We start from the raw sequence: 23828 nt of genomic DNA, 5'->3' as shown, positions 1-23828 counted from the left end.
CTTCACCGCATGAACATTCACTTTGGTTGTTGCCGTTTACAATTTCTAATGTCATAAAGTAGATTTGATATTTTTGTGATGTTTTTATCATCACATTTCCACCAGATGACTGTCCTTGATGTAGTGCACCCATTGTTTTATTGTATATATTTTTTTAAAATATGTGTTTGGAACAGACCGTGGCTGGGTATCGGGGGACTGGGCAGGAATCAACATCCAATGCACAATTTGAGCAGTTACATACCAGCAAATATAACCATAAAAAGAATAGGTGAACTTGATTGCATAATGAATGTGAGAACTAATGTTGACTGAAAAATTACGTTGTGACATGTTGTTAGTTGAATAAAAAAAATTGTGAAGGTGGTTGTGTGTCCTTCAAGTAATCTGCAGTAGCTAATTTGTTTTGTGTGTGCTAAGAATAAGTTATTGCGAAACCTTGAACAAGCCAGAGCAGTTGAAATATCTGATCATGCAACAACATGTCATCCAAATAAAGGCAGATTCAAGTGGCTTTTTTGTTTTGGTTCCCCATATGGCTCCATTGGTGACGTTTCTGAGATTATTTGCACTGCTGTAGCCTCAAGGATGCGCTGGTATTATATAAGAGAACAAACCTAACCTTCCCACACAAGCTGATCCACCTGGACGCAACACAACACACACACCTTGCCTGCCCTGGTGAGTGAATATTCTGGGATTTTAATATGATATTTCATTTACGTTTGAACTTGAATGAAAAAAAAAAAGGTTATTTAAATAAATGCACAACATGCCATCAAAGTGTGCTTTCAGTCTGTTCTTCGTTGTGACGTTGACTTCCACCATGTCATCGTTGATATTGCGTGTCATGCAAATGCATGTATATATAAAGTTACAATTGCAAGCAAGTATAGGCATGCGATGAATGTTAGTTGCCGAAAAGTGCAAAGAGGCAAACAGATGAAGTGAGCTTTGCAACTGAAACAACTATATATGCTCGTTTTTCCGTAACTATAAAAAAATAGCAAGATGTGTTGACATTAGTGACAGAAAAAAACATCCGAATGTCAAATTTCACATTACATAGCTTTCAATCAATATCATTAGAATATGCACACTTTTTACTCATACCAGAGAGAAACCATTGCTTATTAACCTTACATAACCCTTAAGACCAGTTCACATACTATTCTTGCAGCTGTAAAACCGGCTCAAGCAGTTTGTTTAAATGGTTCATTTTAATGTGACAAGGTAATGCGTGTTTTTCAAATGGCATGTACATTTATGTCCAAAAAGTTTTGTCAGTGACTCAAAATTCAAGTTTTACCGACTTTTGCTGCTTAAAATGTTGTTTGTGTTGCACCATGTTTGACGCTTACATTAGAAGACCATCTAAGATTATTATTATATGGTATATATTGGGGGTGTCGGCGTATGTTTTCCAACATCTTGTTATGTTCAAGATGTCATTAAGTTAAAAACAAAACATCAACAAAAAAACAAAGAAAAACTGAACAGAGACTGATTGGGTCACTGCAAGATATACTCTGAAACAATAATCAACAAATTGTAACTCCGATTGAAACTGCCACCTCAAATCAATCGATTAAATAGTAATATCAGTAAAGGAGGACAGTTTGGCCTAATCATTTAAAACCCCTATTCTTTAACAGAGCTCAATCACTACAGAAATGCATTCGCCAGGCGTGTGCATGAGCATCATGAATGCACGTCACCACGGAGATGGTTACGGGACCGTCAACAACCCCGAAGCATTTTTCAAACAAGACTACCGAAGTTTGAAAGAGTATTGTGTCAATCGGCAACTACGCTACATCGATGAAATGTTCCCCCCCGACAGAAGATCCATTGGCAACGATGTACTGAACCCCTCTGACCTGCAAAAAGTGGAATGGCACAGACCACGGGTAAGCTTTTATTGAATGACTAACCTGTGCTCATCATACCCATCCCCAAACAGGGGACCCTATTGTTATTGTCGTCAAAATAAAGTGGATCCTCACAATTTGAACACAATTCATTACAGGTTTACAGGTTATGTTTAAAGTAACATTTTACCACTCTTACCATGTAAGTATATAAAGGAGTTATAACATGAATTGCTGTCATCAGTAAAACAAATAAAAAAGGGTGCAGTAAACCATAGATTTGAGTAACACTTTCAGGTCAAATTGTGAGTTTCTTAACACCAAAACTGTTGAAGTTGAGAGGAGCCCTCTATATTCATATGGTTACACTTGAAGAAACTTCACGTTTTTAACTCTTTGAATGTCTTTGAATGTCTTTAACCTTTGGCTCGACTGTTTTGTTGTTCTTGACTTGAAGCATTAAATCACCAAAATCACAGAGTAAGTTGGACATTGTTTAAATGCATATTCTCAACGATTAATTACATTTATTAATTTCCCAACACTGTGCTGTTAACCCAATTTGTCCACCATGTCTGTTTCAGAAATTGGTTCCCAATCCATGTTTTGTTGTTGATGGCATCTCCAGGTTTGACTTCGGTCAAGGCGCTGTTGGTAAGAAAATGACTCTTGAATTAATTGCTGTTTATAAATAGTTTCCCACCTAGCCTGTACTTTTGATTGTGTTATTCCTCAGGAACTGGGTACAGTGTTCTAACCACTCACTAAATATGTGTTCTCTCAGGTAACTGCTGGTTTCTTGCATCTCTGGGTGCACTGACATTCCAGAGAGTTATCTTTGAGTATGTTGTTCCTCTTGAGCAAAACTTTGTTAAGGACTACTGTGGACTGTTTCACTTTCGGGTAAACACATTCAGATTAAAATTTATATGTTGCTTGTTGCTTCTCTCTCGCTCTCGTACAGTGCAGACGCTGTTTTGCTCGCTCTACTTGAGCCTCTGTTTTTTTTTTCTTTTTCTGTTAAGCTTGTTTTTCTTCCAAAAAATGTTTTAAGCAGCGACTCCTGGATATTTTTAAACCTGTGGGACTGTACTTTTTTTGTAGATACAGTCAGTTGTTGCCATATTCCAATATTATTTGATTCCCTCTCACCATTACGTGAGTGTGGCCTGCGAATTAGCACCAGCCTGCTAATAACAACAAGACCAGCAATCAAGATGCCTCCCATTTCCACTGAGGGCTATGACGGACTGCTGCAGAGGATGTCAATCCTGGAAACGAAAATCCACCGTCTTGAAGTGTATGTGGATGTAAATGGGCAGTGAAACCAATCTACCGACGTCTCAAAATGGTGAACAGAAGAGTGCTAGCAGACAGCCACTTAGTTCAACAAAGAGGACAGATGTGGACTGTGGAAATGGTCATGGATCATCCAGCAGTTCTCTCTGGAATTTTATTGGGCGCAAAGGCCAAAGATATGGGACAACATCTTAAAGGGAGGACATAACCCCAGCAGATTACCGAAGAATCCGGCTGGCCTGCGTTGCATGCTGCGTCTACCCGGAGTGAGCGGCCGTGGACGGTCGCTGCAGCGAAGGGCATGAAAAAAGGACGCGAGCAAAGCCTAAATCTTTGGAACAACATCTAAAAGGGAGGACAGAATAGCAGCAGATTACCGAGGAATCCAGCTGGCCTGCGTTGCGTGCATCCTCAACCCCGAGAGAGCGGCCGTGGACGGTTGCTACAGCGAAGAGCAAGAAAAGAGGACGCAAGTTAATGCAAAACATTGACATCAGACTTACAAATTGATTTGAGCCACTTTTACAAGACCCTGGCCAAGAATGCTTATCCCCCACCACCACTGAAATGTATGAAACTAAATCGTACAAGAAAAAAATGGCACCCATAAATGTTAATAGTTAGTGATGGAGGTGTCAAGGATGTGAAACGTTTTTGCACACACCAAACTATGTTTTACCAATGACATGGTGTCTAATATCTACAAAAAATAAATCCTGGAGATCACTAATCAGCACCCAATCAGCACCCAACTGTGAAATCAGTCATTTTTCACACAGGGGCCCTGGATGCTGTCAAGCAGCAATCAGAGGTACTGAAGCGATATTTCATTGATCTCCGAACAAAAGTGCAATGTTTGGATGCTGAGGTTTTCATGAGCGGACCTCTCCCATCTCATCGAATGGCAATGACCTATGAGGTCCCTCAAGGATCACCTCTTGGACCCCTCCTGTTCAGCCTGTATGTTCTACCCTTGGGTAAAATTCTTCAAAACTTTAATTTTGACTATCATAGCTATGCAGATGACACACAGTTATATCTAGCAGTGTCTCCAGATGACTGTAGTTCAATTGAGGTGTTGTGTCACTGTCTAAAACAGATAAATAAAAAATGTATCTGTTCAAATTTTTCTTCAATTAAACCACAAAAAACAGATAATTGTTTTTGGCAATAAAGAAAAGAGGATTGCTGTTAGTAAATACCTGGCATCACGCTCTTTAGAAATCGAAGGCCAAGTCCGAAACATTGGTGTTCTGATAGATTCCGACCTGACTTTCAACAGTCATATCAAATCAATTACTAAAACTGCTTTCTACCATCTGAAGAACATATCCAGAGTGAAGGCTTGCATGTGTCAAGCAGACCAGGAGAAGATCATCCATGCTTTTATCTCAAGTAGACTTGACTATTGTAATGGTCTTCTGACTGGACTCCCCAAAAAGAGTATTAAACAGCTTCAGCTCATTCAGAATCCTGCAGCTCGGTTTCTGACCAGAACAAAGAGGTCAAAGCATATTCCTCCAATTCCAAAGTCTTTACACTGGCTTCCATTCAGCTTTAGAATAGATTCTGCTACTGGTCGATAAATCACTAAATGGTTTAGTTCCTTGAATACATGAAAGAAATGCTAATGGAATATAAACCAAGTATGGCTCTGAGATCGAAAGACTCAGGTCAAATAGTGGAGCACAGAGTCCAAAGCAAACATGGTGAAGCACCATTTGGCTATTATCCTGCAAGCAAATGGAATAAGTTGCCAACAGAAGTGACATCAGCCCCAAGTGTGAATGTTTTTAAATCCAGGTTAAAAATGTTTGCTTATAACCTTTTAAAGCTTTTAAATGCTTTTTAGAGCATTTCCACTTCTAAATGATATTTCTTGCACTGTATGCTGTTTTAATTGTATTTTTATTGTTTTCTCTATGTTTTAAATTTTTATAAGCTGTTTTGTCCCTTTGTTTTTAAATGCTTTTAATCATGTAAAGCACATTGAGTTACCTTGTGTATGAAATGCGCTATATGAATATACAACCCCAATTCCAATGAAGTTGGGAGGTTGTGTTAAAAAAATAAAAACAGAATACAATGATTTGCAAATCATGTTCGACCTATATTTAATTGAATACACTACAAAGATAAGATATTTAATGTTCAAACTGAACAACTTTATTGTTTTTACCAAATAATCATTAACTTAGAATTTTATGGCTGCAACACGTTCCAAAAAAGCTGGGACGGGGTCATGTTTACCACTGTGTTACATCACCTTTTCTTTTAACAACATTCAATAAACGTTTGGGAACTAAGGACACTAATTGTTGAAGCTTTGTAGGTGGAATTCTTTCCCATTCTTGCTTGATGTACAGCTTCAGCTGTTCAACAGTCCGGGGTCTCTGTTGTCATATTTTATGCTTCATAATGCGCCACACATTTTCAATGGGAGATAGGACTGGACTGCAGGCAGGCTACTACAAAGCCACGCTGTTGTAACACGTGCAGAATGTGGTTTGGCATTGTCTTGCTGAAATAAGCAGGGGCGTCCATGAAAAAGCCGTTGCTTGGATGGCAGCATATGTTTCTCCAAAACCTGTATGTACCTTTCAGCATTAATGGTGCCTTCACAGATGTGTAAGTTACCCACGCCATTGTCACTAACACAACCCCATACCATCACAGATGCTGGCTTTTGAACTTTGCGTCCATAACAGTCCGGATGGTTCTTTTCCTCTTTGGCCCGGAGGACACGGCGTCCACAATTTCAACAAACAATTTGAAATGTGGACTCGTCGGATCACAGAACACTTTTCCACTTTGCATCAGTCCATCTTAGATGAGCTCAGGCCCAGAAAAGGGTGTTGGGTGTTGTTGATAAATGGCTTTTGCTTTGCAAGTACAGTTTACCGCTTACATGCAGTGATTTCTCCAGATTCTCTGAACCTTTTCATGATATTATGGACCACAGATGATGAAATCCCTTAATTCCTTGCAATTGTACGTTGAGAAACATTGTCCTTCAACTGTTCGACTATTTTCTCACGCACTTGTTCACAAAGAGGTGAACCTCGCCCCATCTTTGCTTGTGAACGCTCCTTTTATACCCAATCATGGCACCCACCTGTTCCCAATTAGCCTGTTCGGATGTTCCAAATAGGTGTTTGATGAGCATTCCTCAACTTTCTCAGTCTTTTTTGCCACCTGTCCCATCTTTTTTGGAACGTGTTGCAGCCATAAAATTCTAAGTTAATGATTATTTGCTAAACACAACAAGGTTTATCAGTTTGAACATTAAATATCTTGTCTTTGTAGTGCATTCAATGAAATATAGGTTGAACATGATTTTCAAATCATTGTATTCTAATTGTATTTATTTTTAACACAACGTCCCAACTGCATTGGAATTGGGGTTGTATTTGCTTTGCTTGTCTTGTGATTTCGTAACATGCTGTCATAGCGTTTAGCTGTCATAGGTTTTCATCAACATGGCATTTGAATTCATGTTTTTATTCAAAAAATATACATAACCAGAATACAGAAACCCCTCGATTTACAACGTACAGTAGTTGCCTTCCTATGGCACCGACGTGACACATTTGTTTTTACTAACTCTCCCTAAACTATGTGCTGAACTATTATATAAAACTATTTACTGTAATTATGCCTAATTAACAATAAATGACTTTACTACTGCATTCAACATTAATATAAACCAATCAAATGAAACACAATTTTAACAATGACTTCTTATGCCGCATGATGACGAATCCTTACTCCGCTGCGCAAACGAGCTCATTGTGTGCCATTTATCACCTTGAAACATTGTATGTCCATTGTAAAAAAGACCCCTATGATGAAAAATAAAATTTGATGAAATTTTCAACTTTTGATTACTGCAAATTAAATAGCAGAAGAACTGTATTTTTGACTTAATCTCTCACAACATTTCAGTTCTGGAGATTTGGCAGATGGGTAGACGTCATCATTGATGACAAGCTCCCAACAATCAATGGCAGACTCGTTTTTGTGAGCTCCAGAGACCCAACAGAATTTTGGCCCGCCTTGTTGGAGAAAGCTTATGCTAAGTATGTCCATGTCTATGTAAATTAATTTTTAAAAAAAATGTATGCTATTTTTTTGTAGCCTTTGCAAAATAATTCTAATAAACCTCTGTCAGAGTATGTGGTTCCTATTCAGACATGAGTTCTGGAACACCCAATGAGGCGTTGGTGGACTTCACAGGTGGTGTTCACATTTCTATCACGCTGTCAGAGCCTCCCCCAGACCTTTGGGAGCTTATGTGCAGAGCCAGACAATTCAAGTCACTGATGGGATGTGGCACTCCTCAAGGGGTAAGCACAAATCTACCATACAAGACCGATTAGAATTGTCTGTGAGTGAACTATTTTGAGTAGAATTTTTCTGGAATCTAAAATTTTGCTTTGCGAACTTTTATTTGCTTGTATTCATTTTTTAAACATCTATCCATTCATATTTTATACAGATTTTCATCATTAGGGTTGCAATTAACTGGAGCTGGGAACCAATCAATTGCAAGTCACATAGGGGAAAAAAACCACCCATTAACACCCACGTTCACACCTACGGGTAGAGACTTCCTAAAATGGAGAACCCACTTAACTACGGGGAGAACATACAAGACTCCACACAGAGATTCAAACCCAGGTCTCCGTGGTTGACTGTGAGGTACACGTGCTAAACATTACTACACCTTGCTGTCTCACATTTAAACATTAAATGAATTTGGTTTTGTGTGCACATCAGTGGCGGTTTAACAATAGAGGGCGCTAGGGTGCAAGCCCTACCGCGCAGCTAGCTCACCTTGAAAAAGATGAACATTAAATGATCAAATTCAAAAGCTAAAATTATAAAAATATTTCTAAATATATGTACCCGCATATCTTTTTGTAGATGAGAAGGATAAAGAGTATAAAGTTAATGACGAGTAAAAATTGTTGTTGTCGCATATGACGACAACTTCTGGTTTGTGGCGCAACGCATTGACTCGTTAAAAGTTTGACATGCATAGCAGGTCGTCTTGCATACCAAAAGATAGCAGCACAACGGGGATGTCTGGTGTGAAAAGCTCTCCTGAGATCTCTTTACGTATGGTAGATTTCTCAACGGAGACGTGGGCATGTGACAATGATTTGTGTAAGTCTTCAGCTGACACTTTAGGGTTCTTTTTCCCCCCCATTGAGCATTCTGTGCTCTGTCATCGATACAGTACGACCACTCCTCGGAAGAGAAGCAATAGTGCTCTACTTTCTCCATTTATAGACAATTTGTCGCTCTGTGGATTGATGAACATCAAGACTTTTTTTTTTTTAGATGTTTTTTTGTCACCTTTTCTCAGCTTTATAGAAGTCAACAATTCTTATTATCTCTCAGCTTTTAGCCACACCTCCAATCTTGTTAAATTGATTAGACTCCAGGTTGGCTGACACCTAACTCTGATTAACTCTTGGAGAATCCGAAGCCTGGAGGTTCACTTCCTTTTTCCTTCCTGTCCTTGAAATGTTTACATTGTTTTCAATTAAAATATGAAAACATAATTATTTGTGTCATTAGTTTAAGTCGATTTTAGTTTTATTAGTGTGATTTAGATGACGATCGGTTTTATGACCAATTTATGCAGAAATGTAAGAAATTCCAAAGGGTTTGCCTACTTTTTCCCTCCACTGTACACACACATATCCATTCATCCTAGAGACAACTCCACCAGCCGGTCCTGGTTCACATTCACAAATGTCATTTGCAATCAATGGCCCATATCCGTGGGAATAATATTTGTAGACAAGTATGCCTTTGAAAATATATCATCTCAAAGTAAACTTGAGGTTTACTCATTTACTGTATGATTGACTGCATATCAAGCCAAGCTCATACATGTCAGTTTTTTTTCACACTGTGAGAACAAGCTTGCACATAAAAGTAAAGCTTAGGGTACGATTAACTTATTGTAACACAGCAGCTGAAATAAGTATTTAACATGTCACCATTTTTTCTCATTAAATATATTTCCCAGGCTGCTATTGACAAAGTTTGACCAGATGTTGGGAACAACGCGAGTAATCCATATGTACAAAAAAAAGAAGAAGAAAAAAGTAGAACAAATAAACTCAGAAATGAAGTTGTGTGTAATAATGTGAAATAAGGTAAAGTATTGAACACGCCAATCGGTATTTATTTAATACTTTGTACAAAAGCTTTTGTTTGCAATGACAGCTTCAAAATGCCTCCTGTAGGGAGAAACTAGCCACATGCATTCCTCCACACAAGCAATCTTCAAAACTTGAAGGTTCCGTGGGCTTCTTTTATGGACCGTGAGTTTCAGTTCTTCCCATAGATTTTTGATTGGATTGAAGTCAGGTGATTGCCTGGGCCATTCTAGCAGCTTTAATTTTGTTCTTTGAAACCAATTGAGAGTTTCCTTGGCAGTATGTTTTGGATCATTATCCTGCTGAAATGTCCACCCTCGTTTCATTTTCATCATCCTCGGAAGATATTTTCGTCAAGAATGTCTCGGTACATTGGCTCATTCATCCTTCCTTCAATAATGTCCGGTTTACCAGTAGCATTTGCTCAAAAGCAGCCCCACACCATCATGTTCCCACCTCCGAACTTCATTGTTGGTATGGTGTTTTTAGGGTGATGTGCATTGCTATTTCTCCTCCAAACGTGGTGTGCATTGTGCCATCCAAACAGTTCGATTTTGCTCTCATACGACCAGACTATATTCTCCCAGTATTTAACTGGCTTGTCCCAATGTTGTTTAGCAAACTTTAAACGAGCTTTGACATCCTTTTCTTTTCAGCAATGGGGTCTTGGTGAGCGTGCATACAGGCCATGACGGCAGAGTGCATTACTCACTGTTTTACCTGTGACAACAGTACCTGCTAATTCCAGGTCTTTTTGAAGCTCTCCACAGGTGGTCTTTGGCTCTTGGACAACTCTTGTCATTAGGCAAATTTATGGTGGTCGAGGCTAATTTATGGTGGTATGTGTCATGGTCTGTGTTTTGGTTTGGGCTGTGTTGAGTTGTGTTCCATGTTTTCCTGTGTTCCATATTGTTCATGTTGTGTGCTCATTTCGTTATTGTGTCCACCTGTTCCCGTCAACCTTCTACCTTGTGTCGACCAATCAGCTCCCTCCAGCCGCTCTTGTCTTGTCCAGGTGTTCCTCGTTGTCTCGTCAATCTGTTTGTATTTAGTTCCCTGGTTTCTTACAGTTCATTGTCAGGTGTCATTGTTTCTGTCTGGGCCACGTCTTAGTTACCATTCTTGGTTTATTCAAGTGTTTCTTTACTTTGGTTATCTGTTGTGGGACTTTGTTTAGTTTGCTTTATCCATGTTCCTTGTTTGCCCTTTTTTGGAGATTAAATATTATTTTTTGAGACTCCTGCACTCCTGCCTTGCCTCCCTGCTTCCCTGCACTTGGGTCCTCCACGTTTTTGCCTCGCCCTCCTCGCCTTCGAAAACCTCTATCGTGACAGTATGATTGGCTTCCCACTTACGTATTATGACCCCCAACCGTGCTCACTGGAACGTTCGGAAGCTTCGATATGCGCCTGCAATCAATGCCGTTGTTGGGTTTTGCAACAATTAGTTTGCGATGGTCTTGAGACATCTCTCTGCTCTTACCCATCATGAGATGTGTCTTGACTCACACCTTGGCAATGAGACCTTTTTGTAGGCCATCAATTAGGACTGAACCAGCTGATATTCATTTGCACTGACAAGGGGTTGGATTGCTGTTTGATTATTAATAGATTTTAGGTGCTGTCTTTGCTTTCCATGCGTTTTTTCACCTCCCTTTCTTCATGTGATCAATACTTTCCCCCTGTGTCATGGCACAATTTTTTTACACAACTTAATTTCTGAGCTTATTTGTTCCACTTTCTTTGAATGTATGGATTACTTTGGTTGTTCCCAAAATATGGTGAAATTTTCAGGTCAGTTGCACCTTTGGAAGTATATTTAATGAGAAAAATGACTATAATGGTGAATACTTATTTCAGCTGCTGTAAGGGCCCACCAAAGGACAAGTCTGTCACTCCACATTTTGTCAGCAATGAGGAAGTGAAGAGGCAAATAATATGCTGTTTTTCTGTTCTATCACTGTGTATTATGTGGTTACCTAAAACATGCTGGCTGTGACTTGTAGGCGACATCGGCCAACACTGTTTTGCCAAATGGATTGGTCCAAGGCCACGCCTACACCATCACAGGGGTCAAACAGGTGAACTATTTTGACCTCTTTTCGTGAACATGAAAGTTTGAACACAAAATTGACACAGTAGTGCAACTCATCGTTTTGGGTTAAGTTTGGTTCATAAGTGTTTTATTTAGGATTAGACGTTTCAAAGAGTAGATTTATGAGGTTGACAACTAACATTTGGTGTACTTTGTTGGGTTTACGAAACAGATGATGAGTCGCGGGCAAGCAGTAAACCTGGTGCGTTTGTTAAACCCTTGGGGCAGGGGAGAGTGGAATGGAAACTGGAGTGATCGGTAGGTCCCATCAGGAAATGTGCCGTCAGAGACGCTTTCAGTCCATGTCATAATTATCATATACCACATAAAGCAAAGACCAACATTATTTGTTTCAACCAAATTTAGAGTCGGTGTACAGTATATAGTTTTATTTTGTGAATGGTATGTTTTTAAACTTGCAGAAGAAAGTGGCAAACGATGATGATGATGATGTTGTAATGTACAGTAAATTGTAGACTATCAGAATTGGAACACAAAGTATTGCAGGGCATCCAAAATGTTAATACACTATTAATATATATATATATATATATATATATATATATATATATATATAAATTATTAAAGGAAGTAAAGTGTGAATGAGAAAAGGTGTTTTGTGTCCTCGTTTCAGATCATATTTCACGTGTGAATCCACTAATCAACGGACTGCAGTGTGCTTAGCTTCCCCCTTTAAGATACTATACCACTGCAATAACACAACAAAGGATGCCAAAAGTGTAGGGATTAGGAATTTTGGTGTATTTGATGGTTTATACTGAACAACAAAAGATTCTTCCTGATATAAAACATTGCGAGCAGATCTGTATTGGTTGTACCAGTCCCATGATTAAGGCTCTGGTATTTCATAAATGCGTGTTGCAGTTTATCTGTTGAAGACTGAGCATTTGAAAATGATCCTTTACATCCAAATTACCAGGTCACCTTTGTGGGAAACTGTGAGCCCACAAGATCGAGCTCTGTGCCTTTCTGTGGTTGACAATGGGGAGTTTTGGTAAGCACATTAAAATCAAAATGATAATGGTCATCAGAAATTCTAACCATACAATGATTCCAACAGGATGAGCCTGGAAGAATTTTATGGATTTTATAGTGATCTTGACATCTGCTGTGTATGTCCCGACTTCCTTGATGAAAACCCATCCTCCCATTGGAAGACATCTTTCTTTGAAGGCAGATGGCTTGCTGGGAAAACAGCTGGAGGATGCATGAATAACATTGGTACTTTTCAAATATCTGGATTCAAGCCACTACCTAGCTACCTATATCTATACCTACCTATCTGTTTTTGTCAAACATTTTTTGTTGTAGAACTGTTGAAGAATAACGTGTGGTATTTGTATGGTTATAAAAAAATTTTTTTTTTTAAAAATCAGCAGGCTAAATTGTTTGCATTACAGAGCAGAGCTTCTGGACTAATCCACAGTATCGAGCCAAGATTGACTGTGAATGTGCTTCCCAACAAGGGGGGAAAAACATGCTGGTGTCTCTCATGCAAAAGCCAGACAAAAGAAACAGAGCCCTGGTCAAGAATCTCCACATTGGATTCTCAGTATTCAAGGTCAACTTTAGCATGTTCAGCGCTACTACTCTCATTTTTCAAATAGTTAAATATACTAAAATAGTGTTGCTGTGACAAAAGGTCAAATGAACAAAAGAGTTCCTCATATACAATAAAAAAAAAAAGAATAGTAATGAAAATAATAATAATGGAAGGTACACAGTAAAATTAGCTCAGTTTATGAAAATATAATAAAGATAGTGACAGATTAACGTAATTTCTCATGTATAATACGCACCCCCAAAGTGGACCTCAAAATTTTGGAAAACCCTTCTACCTATGTATAATGCATTTTTACAATGCATGATTTTGCTTCTACGCATATGATCAAAACATTAAGTATTCACTGTAGTTTTGTTTTTTTAAATAATTATTCTGAGGTTAAGCACTTCATTTGAACATGTAATGCTTTTTAGTTACTTGCTTTTCTTTTGAAATTCACAGCCCTACTTTTATTAGTAAATGAGAAAACACAGCTGTGCTCATGTTTGATTACCCGGGGAGACTTTGTAAGATGGGTACAATTCTTTTTTTTTGTTTGTTTCGCAATTCCAGGCGAAACACATTTAGTTTTATTTTAATGGGAGTCAAATTAAACTGTCAAATATTTCAGAAAAGCATTATCATCAAACAAAACATAACTATTAAGAAATTAATGATGGTTGTTGTTTAGTCATCCGTCATTAAAAAAAAAAAAAAAAAAAAAAACATTTCGCAAATTCTGCCAGGGTATGTAAATTTATGAGCACAACTGTACATATTATGCAGTCACACATTATCCTGTCACGTTGGAATGAAAGTGTAGGCTACACCTTTTTCATAACCTCTACGTGGTGCTGGCATATTAAAATGAAAGTGTACACCTTTCTCATAACCTCTCGGTGGTGGTGGAATATTAAAACGAAGGTATACCACTTTTTCATAACCTCTAGATGGCGGCATACATTTATAAAAAGGGAAATAGTTTTTTCTTTCTTTTTTTTTTTACTTCCCCTATACCTATGTATAATGCGCACCAGTGATTTTAGACATTTTTGGGGGAAGGAAATGCGCGTTATACACAAGAAATTATGGTATTTATAAATTACAACAAATTGACAATCAACTCTAACAGAGAACTTATTTTTATTGAGTTGACTTTAAATTTTCCAGTGTGTATTTTTTGTTTGTCAATATTTGTATTTTATTTTATTTCACCATCATTTTACATGATTCAGATGAATAACTGTCTTTTTATTTTGTCCCTAACATGAAACATTTTTTATTTAATCCCAGGTGCCTGAAGAAGTGAGTATATTTCTATCAGTACCACCTATCTCATGTTGCTGCGTGAACCTACTGTAAATGTCATGTGTATTAAATTGAATTACAGTTGAAGGCACATAGAGGGAAGTTTCCAGCATCTTTCTTCAGCAGAAACATACCTGTTGTACAGACTAAAAACTACTTAAACGCTCGTGAGGTAATGGAGCTCGTTATGTTAGAGCCCGGGGAATACCTGATTGTACCATCAACTTTCAAGCCCAACGAGACCGCCTCCTTCATCCTGACCATCCTCTCCAAGGCAAAGGCCCACATCCAGTAAGTGTCTTGCTAGTTCCCCCTAAAATATGAATTTACATTCTAATGGAGATGTTTACCTTTCCAAAATATATCTCCACAGTGAGACTTCTGGTGGGCAAAACTATGGACATAAAGAAGTTGAAGAGGTTGTGTTACAAGCTTGTTATTTGTTTGAATTTGAGCCAAAAGCAAGCCAGTTTTTATGTTTGTTTGTTTTTGTTATGTGAATTTAACACGAGTTGTCTTGTAGTCCAGAGCAGCTGACGATGATAAGAGAATATTGTTCCGGCAATTATTTGACAAGGTAATTCATCTATTCTACAGTAGCCACAAACATTTTTAACTGACAAGTGTGAAGTACTGGAAATGTTGATGACACATTATTGTCATTGCAATATATTTACGCAGAAAAACTCCACCGACTCTTTGAGTGTGCCTGTTTTTGCCAGTCACGAGGAATTAAAAGCTCACATTTCTCTGCAAGAGTGTGAGTGTTGGTATTCGTCTGCTGAATGAGTCACTTGTTGGCATCAAGACTTAAGCTGTTACTTACACCGTTGTTTTTCATGTCATCAATATTTCAACTGTGAAATAATCTCTTTGAACTGTATTTGTTCTGTTAGCATGCTTCTGACATATGTAATCCCAGAAAGTTGGTCATGTAATCTTTATATATTTGATTTCAGTATGATGAAGTGGATGCCGAGCTGCTTCAAAAGCTGCTTAATGATCAAATCTTGAAAGGTAAGGGCTGAACATTTTTCCACAAATGTTATCAAAGGACAGACCTTGTATGATTCTGATGTGGTGTTTTTTTTTTTTTTTTTTTTTTTTTTTTTTTTTGTAGGAGACTTGAAAACTGGGGGCTTCAGTATTGATGCATGCCGCAGCATGATTGTTATGATGAGTGTATCCTTTTTTTGGTTTGTTTTTTGAAGTCAGGCAGAACAAGATGAAAAAAACATCATGTGGTACGCCCACACAATCATTATTACATTTTGGTTCAGAACCTGATGTACTGTAGGTGAGAGGAATGTACATGTAACCATTGCTTGGCTTGTTAAATGAGGGCATTGACCAGTTTTGGAGTAACATGCTCCAAAAGTATCACAGTTACAGTAATTATATTCAAGGGAATTGAAATCTAAACTATTGTCATTGGTGATCTGTTGTTTAGGATTCCACAGTTGTAACTCAAAAGTATCTAATGCATTCCAATTCACATTAGTAATGTCCATCCATCCATTTTATGTACGGCTTACCCTGTACAGGGTCACGGGTGAGCTGACACCAATCCCAACTGACCTTGCGTGCAGAGAAGACTACACCCAGGACTGGTCACCAGTCAATCAAAGGTCATCCAGTAGAATTGAACCCACACTGCTTAAACAAAAGTCAGGCATGATGCAGTACAGATCAGGAGTTACATGATCAGTACCCATAATGATGCAATACAGTGGATCCTAGAGTTACGAATTTAATGTTCCGTGAGCCCATTTGTAACCCGAAACATTCGGAAACTAAGGTAATGTTTCCCATTGAAATAAACGGAAATGCAATTAATCCGTTCCAACACACAAACTAAGTTATAATTACCTTTTTTATTAGTTTGTGGTTACAAATAAATATAGTGCAATATAGAAATGAAATACAGAAATAACACACTAAATAAATTTGATAACGGTTTATTACTCTGGCTTCATCTAAGAAGGGGAAAGGGCAGGAGGACGACAGCTCCTTCATTGAAGAATAGTTCTTCCATAATAACATGGGGAAATTCTGATTCTTAGGTTTTTGTTTTGTTTTTTTCTTTGGTTTGTCTCTTTCCATAATTCACTGGTTGATTTTGGCACAACAAACCGATCCAGAAGAAACTATCTTTTTCTTTTCACATAAATTTTCAGAAAATGGGACATTATGTTGTCATTGAAAAGATTAATTGCTCTGTTGGCTATAGTTTTATTAGGGTGATATTCTTCTTCTTTTCCTTTCGGCTGGTCATCCTTTTCCATGTAAGCCTATCTCCTGCATCCTCCTCTCGAACACCAACTGCCAGCATGTCTTCCCTCACGACATCCATCAACCTTCTCTTTGGTCTTCCTCTAGCTCTCTTGCCTGGCAGCTCCATCCTCATCACCCTTCTACCAATATAGTCACTATTTCTCCTCTGGATGTGTCCAAACCATCGAAGTCTGCTCTCTCTAACTTTGTTTCCAAAACATCGAACCTTGGCTGTCACTCTGATGAGCTCATTTCTAATTTTATCCAACCTGGTCACTCCGAGAGCGAACCTCAACATCTTCATTTCCGCCACCTCCAACTCTACTTCCTGTTGTCTCTTCAGTGCCATTGTCTCTAATCCGTACATCATGGCTGGCCTCACCACTGTTTTATCAACTTTGCCCTTCATCCGAGCAGAGACTCTTCTGTCACATAACACACCTGACAGCTTACTCCACCCGTTCCAACCTGCTTGGACCCGTTTCTTCACTTCCTGACCACACTCACCATTGCTCTGGACTGTTGACCCCAAGTATTTAAAGTCCTCCACCCTTGCTATCTCTTCTCCCTGTAGCCTCACTCTTCCCCACCACCCCTCTCATTCATGCACTACTAATCACTACTAACTACACGACTAATCTTCATTCCTCTCCTTTCCAGTGCATGCCTCCGTCTTTCTAATTGTTCCTCCACCTGCTCCCTGTTTTCACTGCAGATCACAATGTAATCTGCAAACATCATGGTCCACGGGGATTCCAGTCTAACCTCATCTGTCAGCCTATCCATCACCACTGCAAACAGGAAGGGGCTCAGGGCTGATCCCTGATGCAGTCCCACCTCCACCTTAAATTTGTCTGTCACACCTAAAGCACACCTCACCACTGTTCTGCTGCTCTCGTACTTGTCCTGTATTAATCTAACATACTTCTCTGCCACTCCAGAGTTCCTGCATGCAGTATCACAGTTCCTCTCTGGGTACTCTGTCATGGGCTTTCTCTAGATCTACAAAGACACAATGTAGCTCCTTCTGACCTTCTCTGTACTTTTCCATCAACATCCTCAAGGCAAATAATGCATCTGTGGTACTCTTTCTAGGCATGAAACCATACTGTTGCTCGCAAATACTCACTTCTGTCCTGAGTCTAGCCTCCACTACTCTTTCCCATAACTTCATTTTGTGGCTCATCAACTTTTTTCCTCTATAGTTCCCACAGCTCTGCACATCACCCTTGTTCTTAAAAATGCGCACCAGCACACTTTTCCTCCATTCCTCAGGCATCTTCTCACGTGCTAGAATTCTATTTAACAAGCTGGTCAACAACTCCACAGCCACCTCTCCTAGATGCTTCCATACCTCCACAGGAATGTCATCAGGACCAACTGCATTTCCATTTTTCAACCTCTTTAATGCCTTTCTGAATTCCCCCTTACTAATCATTGCCACTTCCTGATCCACCACACTTGCATCTTTTACTCTCCCTTCTCATTTTCCTCATTCATCAACTCCTCGATGTATTCTTTCCATTTAGCTAGCACACTTCGGGCACCAGTCAACATATTTCCATCTCTATCCTTAATCACCCTAACCTGCTGCACATCCTTCCCATCTCTATCTCTCTGTCTGGCCAACCTGTATAGATCATTTTCTCCTTCTTTAGTGTCCAACCTAGCATACGTGTCATCATATGCATCTTGTTTGGCCTTTGCCACCTCTACCCACCACCAGAGTCATCTTACACACCACCATCCTATGCTGTTGAGCCACACTTTCCCCTACCACTACAGTCGGTAACCTCCTTCAGATTAAATCGCCTGCACAAGATGTAATCCACCTGCGTGCTTCTACCTCCGCTCTTGTAGGTCACCCTATGTTCCTGCCGCTTCTGGGAAAAAAATGTTCACTACAGCCATTTGCATCCTTTTTGCAAAGTCTACCACCATCTGTCCCTCCAAGTTCCTTTCCTGGATGCCGTACTCACCCATTACTTCTTCATGACCCCTATTTCCTTCACCAACTTTTACATTACAATCTGCATCAATCACGACTCTCTCTCTGTCTGGGATGCTCAGAACTACTTTGTCTAGCTCCTTACAGAATTTCCCTTTCACCTCTAGGTCACATCCTACCTGTGGGGCATAGCCACTAATCACATTATATATAACACCCTCAATTTCAAGTTTCAGCCTCATCACTCGATCTGATACTCTTTTCACCTCCAAGACATTCTTAGCCAACTCTTCTTTTAAAATAACGCCGACTCCATTTCTCTTCCCATCTACACCATGGTAAAATAATTTAAACCCTGCCCCTAAGCTTCTAGCCTCACTGCTTTCCCACATGGTCTCCTGGACACACAATATATCAACCTTTCTCCTAATCATCATGTCAAACCAACTCCCCAGATTTTCCTGTCATATTCCCAACATTCAGTTCTAGGCTCTGTGCTTTCCTCTTCTCATTCTGCCGAAGAACCCGCTTTCCACCTCTTCCTCTTCTGCGACTTTGACTTCGGCTATATGGCTCGAAAAGAAGCAGAAAACAGATCCTTCTGCTCGTACATGCCAAGACTGTTCGCAAATCGTGCAAACGTAAATAGAGGTACCTTTCTCATGGAAATTTTGTGCATAGCCCAAATTGTTTGTGAACCAGGTGGTTCGTAACCTGCGTTTCTACTGCATAATAATATATTATTAGATTCAAATGATAGTAACTGGGCGACACGTTGCGCATTTGGTTACCGTGACTGTTTTACAGTCAAAAGGATCGGCATTCGAATAGGTCTTTCTGTGTAGTTTGCATGTTCTCCCCAAACAATCCAAAATGATGCTTTCGGCTAACTCAAGACTAAATTGCCCATAGATGCAAATGGCAGTGTGAAGGTTTGTCTCTTTGCGCTACGTGATTGACTGGGGACTGTTCCAGGTTGTACCCAGCCGCTTGCCCAAAGTCAGCTGGGATAGGCTTCATCCAAATGATCGATGGAATGGATGGAGGGATGATTTCAATTAGTAATAACTAATGTTTGAAAGTACCTTGCGCAACACTGTTAATAACCCACCTGGTAGAGCAGATGGAACAGTGGTGAAGAAAGGCTTCTATGTAATTGTTATGTGCATTCCTGAAAAACAAGGAGTGGAGTGGGCCAGTTTTACCAAGCATGTGAATATTTTCAAGGAAATGAGTCAGACGGACCCCGTGACAGATTGCCATTCTAGTTCCACTCTTGGGTGTTTTCAGGAAATGCAGTAATGAAACAAAATACAATCTACACTTAAAAAAGAAGTTTTAATTTTAAACATGGCAGTGAAACATGTTGTTCCGGTCTTTCACCTTGATGTTAATTTGAAAAGACAACTGTCAACGGCAAACTGAATGCTGGGGAACTATATAATTTGTGGAAGAAGGCTGTCACATACAAGGTAAATGGCATCCATATTTAAGTAAACAGACAAAAGATTAATAGCCTCGAAATCAATCAAACTATTTGTTTCTATCTACTGTCCAAACGTTGTTGTGTTGCTGTCTCTACATACTCTACATATATCTTTCTCCAGGATATTTTCTTACGTACTGATGTCTCAGCAAATGGAACACTTTCACACAATGAGCTGAGGAATGCTGCTTTTGCTTTAGGTACAGTGAGAATCAGGGGCGTGCAGAGTGCAGGGCTTTTGCTGCCCGGGCTTCTGCCCTTTTGTCCCTGATGCCCAAGGTGCTGCTTTGTCATTTTCTTTTTTTTTAATTCTATTTTAACGTGTGCTCGAGTATGTGTAAGCCTGTCTGGGGCCTTTTAGCAATAAAATCTAATGTAACTGTGTATTAAAAAAAAACTAATATAATTGATGAAAATTTATAACGTCATACGCATTTGACTAGTGAGAGAGTGCTTGTGAGAGGGCTGCTTTGGGCTCTTAGCCTCATGTGTTGAGCAGAGTTTTGATTTAAGGTTTTGGTGGGCTTTCGGATTTCAAATTGGGCAGACCGGACACTTGTTTGGAATGACTGGGTTAGTGTTTTGATTCCAAACATGTCAGAAAATAGGCAATAATGGAAACTTGTTTGCTTTGACAGAGGACGATAAGGAAATCAGAAAGTAGTCCAATTTGACAAAAAAAATCTGAGGATTTGAAATCTTAATTTATATTTTAAAAAAATGGTTCAATTCCATTTACTTTCCATCATGTGTCATCATTGGACAGTTAATTATCCGGCCAGTTGTGATTTAACTTCATTGTATTTTAACTCAATAGAAGTTGTGTAATTTTCATTCATGCATTTTCTTTTCATGATAACTGTTTGGTAAATTCTGTCCACATCAGTGTTATGAATGTATTGTTGCAATATTTTATTTGCTCTCCTGCCAAAAGTGCTTAATTAATGTCTAACTTTTCTGGAGAATGTGAGGTGGAGCACCTTCTAAAATCAATTCCTCAAATTGTGTTTAATTGAAAACAAATACATTTCAAGAGAATAAATCCACTAACATCTACAGAGCTCCAGGCAGGACAAGGGAATTTCATTTTGGCCACAATATAGTTGTGACATGCACACAAAATGCTCATATATGACCACAAAATAGGTGTAATTTGCGCACAAAATACTAATTGGTGGGTGTGTTATCATTCTGAATAACAACTAAGAAAATGGTGCGCACTTTTGCTCGAAACTGCCTTTTCTTATTCTGTTTTCATGAATAACCTGCAATGCTATGCAAACGCTTATTCCATGTAACCCTTTATAACCTTGAGCACCTGCCCCTCCAAAGGTCTCTGCACGACCCTCGTGATAGTAAAATTTGGTTGACAGTCTGTGTTTATTAATAACCTGTCTGTTATTCTCCAAATTTCCTTAGTTTCTGTCAGAAGTCTGGACATTTTGTATATATATATATATATATATATATATGTTTTTTTTTTTTTCTCGTGTGTTTTCAGGAGTAAGGGTCAGTGACGACATGTTAAATATGTTGGCTGTGCGCTATGGGACTTCCTCTGGACATGTAACACTGGAGAACTTCATCAGTCTAGCTCTGCGCCTTGTGTGTATGAAAAGTGGGTAGATTCTGATATTAATCTCATCAGACAATACACTAGACTGTGTTCCACATGATTAGACACGCAGCGTTATACCATACAGTGAAATACTTTCAAGTGATTATACAGTAATTAACTTCAGTTTCCACTGCACCAGGGGATTTTGGTTGACGTCACACTGAGAGTTACTGTATTTTGCAGCAGAACTGTGATGCTGCGTGGCTCCCAGCATGCATTGCATACATGAAATGCTGAATCGTTGCCGTAATAAAGTCGTTAATCCTTAATGTTCATGAACGATAAGAATTCATGTAACATGAATTATGTGTGTTTATGTTACCTGTAGTTCCTTGAATGTGTGTCTTATTTAACTCTTGCGTTGCATTTATGTTGCGCTTTTTTTTTTTCATGAAATCCTGACTGTGGGTTGTGTGCGTTATTGCTACAAGTGTGTACTTCCTTATGCGGTTCAATTTGGTCTCCTTTTCTGCAAGCCTAAAGATCTCCCGCTTTCCTTGTGTGACTCATCAGCGCAACAATGAATAAAAACACTGATTTAAAGAAATTATAATAGTTCCCTCTTTATAGTGTGTGATCCCATGATGCAGTGGGAACTGTATTTAATTAAAGTATAATCACTTTACAGTGTTTTACTGTATGGTCTGTGATAAATACGTAACTGTATAATCTACAGCTATATATACACATGTGCTGTAATATATGCTCAAAGTTCCTAGCATGCATTGTAATATTCATGGCTCCACGGTGTATAAGCATTTCAGTTGAAATAACACGAAACGTGTATATAACAAGAGACACGTGCAAGAAAACATGATTATACAAGAAAAATGTACAGTGCAGAAATACTGAGCACACTAAGAATGCGGCACCATTGCAGAAAAGCATTGTTGTACTGTATATGCTTCAATTATATACAGTACACGTGATGTAGTAGTCACAGTATGTTTCCATTGGAGGAAGCTTATTATAGAGGTCAAGAGACGGGAGCCATTTGCTGTTTTCGCAGAGTGTCACCCGATTCAGGTAAGATACTCAAACAGCAAATACTGCTCAAAAATATGATGAATGAGTTTGACGTAGCAAGTGGTGCACGACTCCAGAATCCAATTCGGACTACTCACCTCCCGCTTTTGAAATAGTTTTACTAAAACAAAACAAACAACACTGTCGTCCAGTAAGTTTGGATTATTCAAGTTTACAGAAATTTACTGGCACTACTGTTGCTCTCTAACTCAGCATTATTATATGTGAAAGGGCAGTATTGTAGCAGGAAATCAATGCAGTAGTTTTAGGGCCAGAACGTGATCATGCTGGTAAAAGGGAATTTGGATTCCTGTGAACACATGTGATATATTGTGTATTAGACTCTTACACCATGTACCGGTATTCAGCTTTAATAATTGTTGCTCCCCCCCACCCCCCATTAGAAATCTTCAAACGTTTTTCTGACGGAATGACACTGTCGCTTCCTGAATCTGAGGTATAAAACATCATGTGCCATGCCGGGGGATGTCTTGACACAGTTTAATAATATATTTCTATTTTTCAGTGGATGCAAATTTCGATGTGTACCTGAAGAGGAAGATGATGTGAGAAGAAAACCAAGGCATATTGTGAACAGTGGAAGTATTTGCTCTAACCAGTCATTCACCATGGTGCCATAACTACCATATATATTACTAAATTAACTACTTGTTAAATGCAAAATTGTCCTCAATCGTGAATAAACATGCCTTAACAAATAAGTGTAGCTATTTTCTTGACAAACTGGTAGATTTTGTGGATTATAGAAAAATACCATGTGCAGAATTATTAGGCAAGTACAGGGTCTCTCTTCTCTCATTTTTGAGTATTATTGTTATTAATCACCAACCACAGTGCTTGAGGTTAATCAAAATTGTTAATAAACCTCAAACAATATTTCAGAAAGTAAAAGTAAGGTTTAGGCTTTTTATTAGGCAAGGTCTGCAGAATTATAACGCATTTAAATAAAAACATGTTCGACCACCGTTCCGCAAAAATAATAATAATAATAATAATAATAATAATAATAATAATAATAATAATAATAATGATGATGATGATGATGATGATGATGATGATGATGATGATGTGGCACGGTGGGTGACTGGTTAGAGCGTCTGCCTCACAGTTCTGAGGACCCGGGTTCAATCCCTGGCCCCGCCT

The 23828-nt window shown here is 38.8% G+C and overlaps 1 protein-coding gene across 5 annotated transcripts; it reads left to right on the top strand.

Annotated features, from left to right (window-relative positions):
• Positions 1 to 367: 367 nt before the first annotated feature.
• Positions 368 to 23386, top strand: zgc:136872 (uncharacterized protein LOC678524 homolog). 5 transcript variants are annotated; one of them, XM_061695694.1, is made up of 22 exons: positions 368 to 681; positions 1656 to 1910; positions 2456 to 2525; positions 2656 to 2774; positions 7116 to 7249; positions 7342 to 7516; positions 11352 to 11426; positions 11613 to 11698; positions 12381 to 12455; positions 12522 to 12682; positions 12862 to 13022; positions 14298 to 14309; positions 14395 to 14603; positions 14686 to 14731; positions 14836 to 14889; positions 15272 to 15329; positions 15433 to 15494; positions 19938 to 20006; positions 20142 to 20220; positions 21522 to 21638; positions 23069 to 23121; positions 23191 to 23386. In XM_061695694.1, exons 2-22 carry the CDS (start codon positions 1674 to 1676, stop codon positions 23215 to 23217), a joined length of 2079 nt encoding a protein of 692 aa, XP_061551678.1. In that variant the 5' UTR covers positions 368 to 681; positions 1656 to 1673; the 3' UTR covers positions 23218 to 23386. The 5 variants fall into 5 exon arrangements, with proteins under 5 accessions (XP_061551678.1, XP_061551679.1, XP_061551680.1 ...); XM_061695695.1 differs by lacking the exon at positions 23069 to 23121; XM_061695696.1 differs by lacking the exons at positions 23069 to 23121; positions 23191 to 23386 and having other exon boundaries at positions 20142 to 20299; positions 21522 to 21579.
• The last annotated feature ends 442 nt before the right edge of the window (positions 23387 to 23828 follow it).

This window comes from Phycodurus eques, chromosome 14, assembly GCF_024500275.1.
Source record: "Phycodurus eques isolate BA_2022a chromosome 14, UOR_Pequ_1.1, whole genome shotgun sequence".
NCBI classification, from domain to species: domain Eukaryota; kingdom Metazoa; phylum Chordata; class Actinopteri; order Syngnathiformes; family Syngnathidae; genus Phycodurus; species Phycodurus eques.
Note: the sequence above shows the minus strand (reverse complement) of the source record. Positions and strands in the feature narration are given on the sequence as shown.

What these genes read in the sequence shown, in the direction of transcription:
- zgc:136872 (XM_061695694.1), top strand. Translation starts at nt 1,674, where the DNA reads ATGCATTCGCCAGGCGTGTGCATGAGCATCATGAATGCACGTCACCAC. An exon ending in TCCGGCAATTATTTGACAAG is followed by an intron (nt 14,890 to 15,271) that starts GTAATTCATCTA and finishes ATTTGATTTCAG; the next exon opens with TATGATGAAGTGGATGCCGA. An exon ending in GCATGATTGTTATGATGAGT is followed by an intron (nt 15,495 to 19,937) that starts GTATCCTTTTTT and finishes TAATTTGAAAAG; the next exon opens with ACAACTGTCAACGGCAAACT.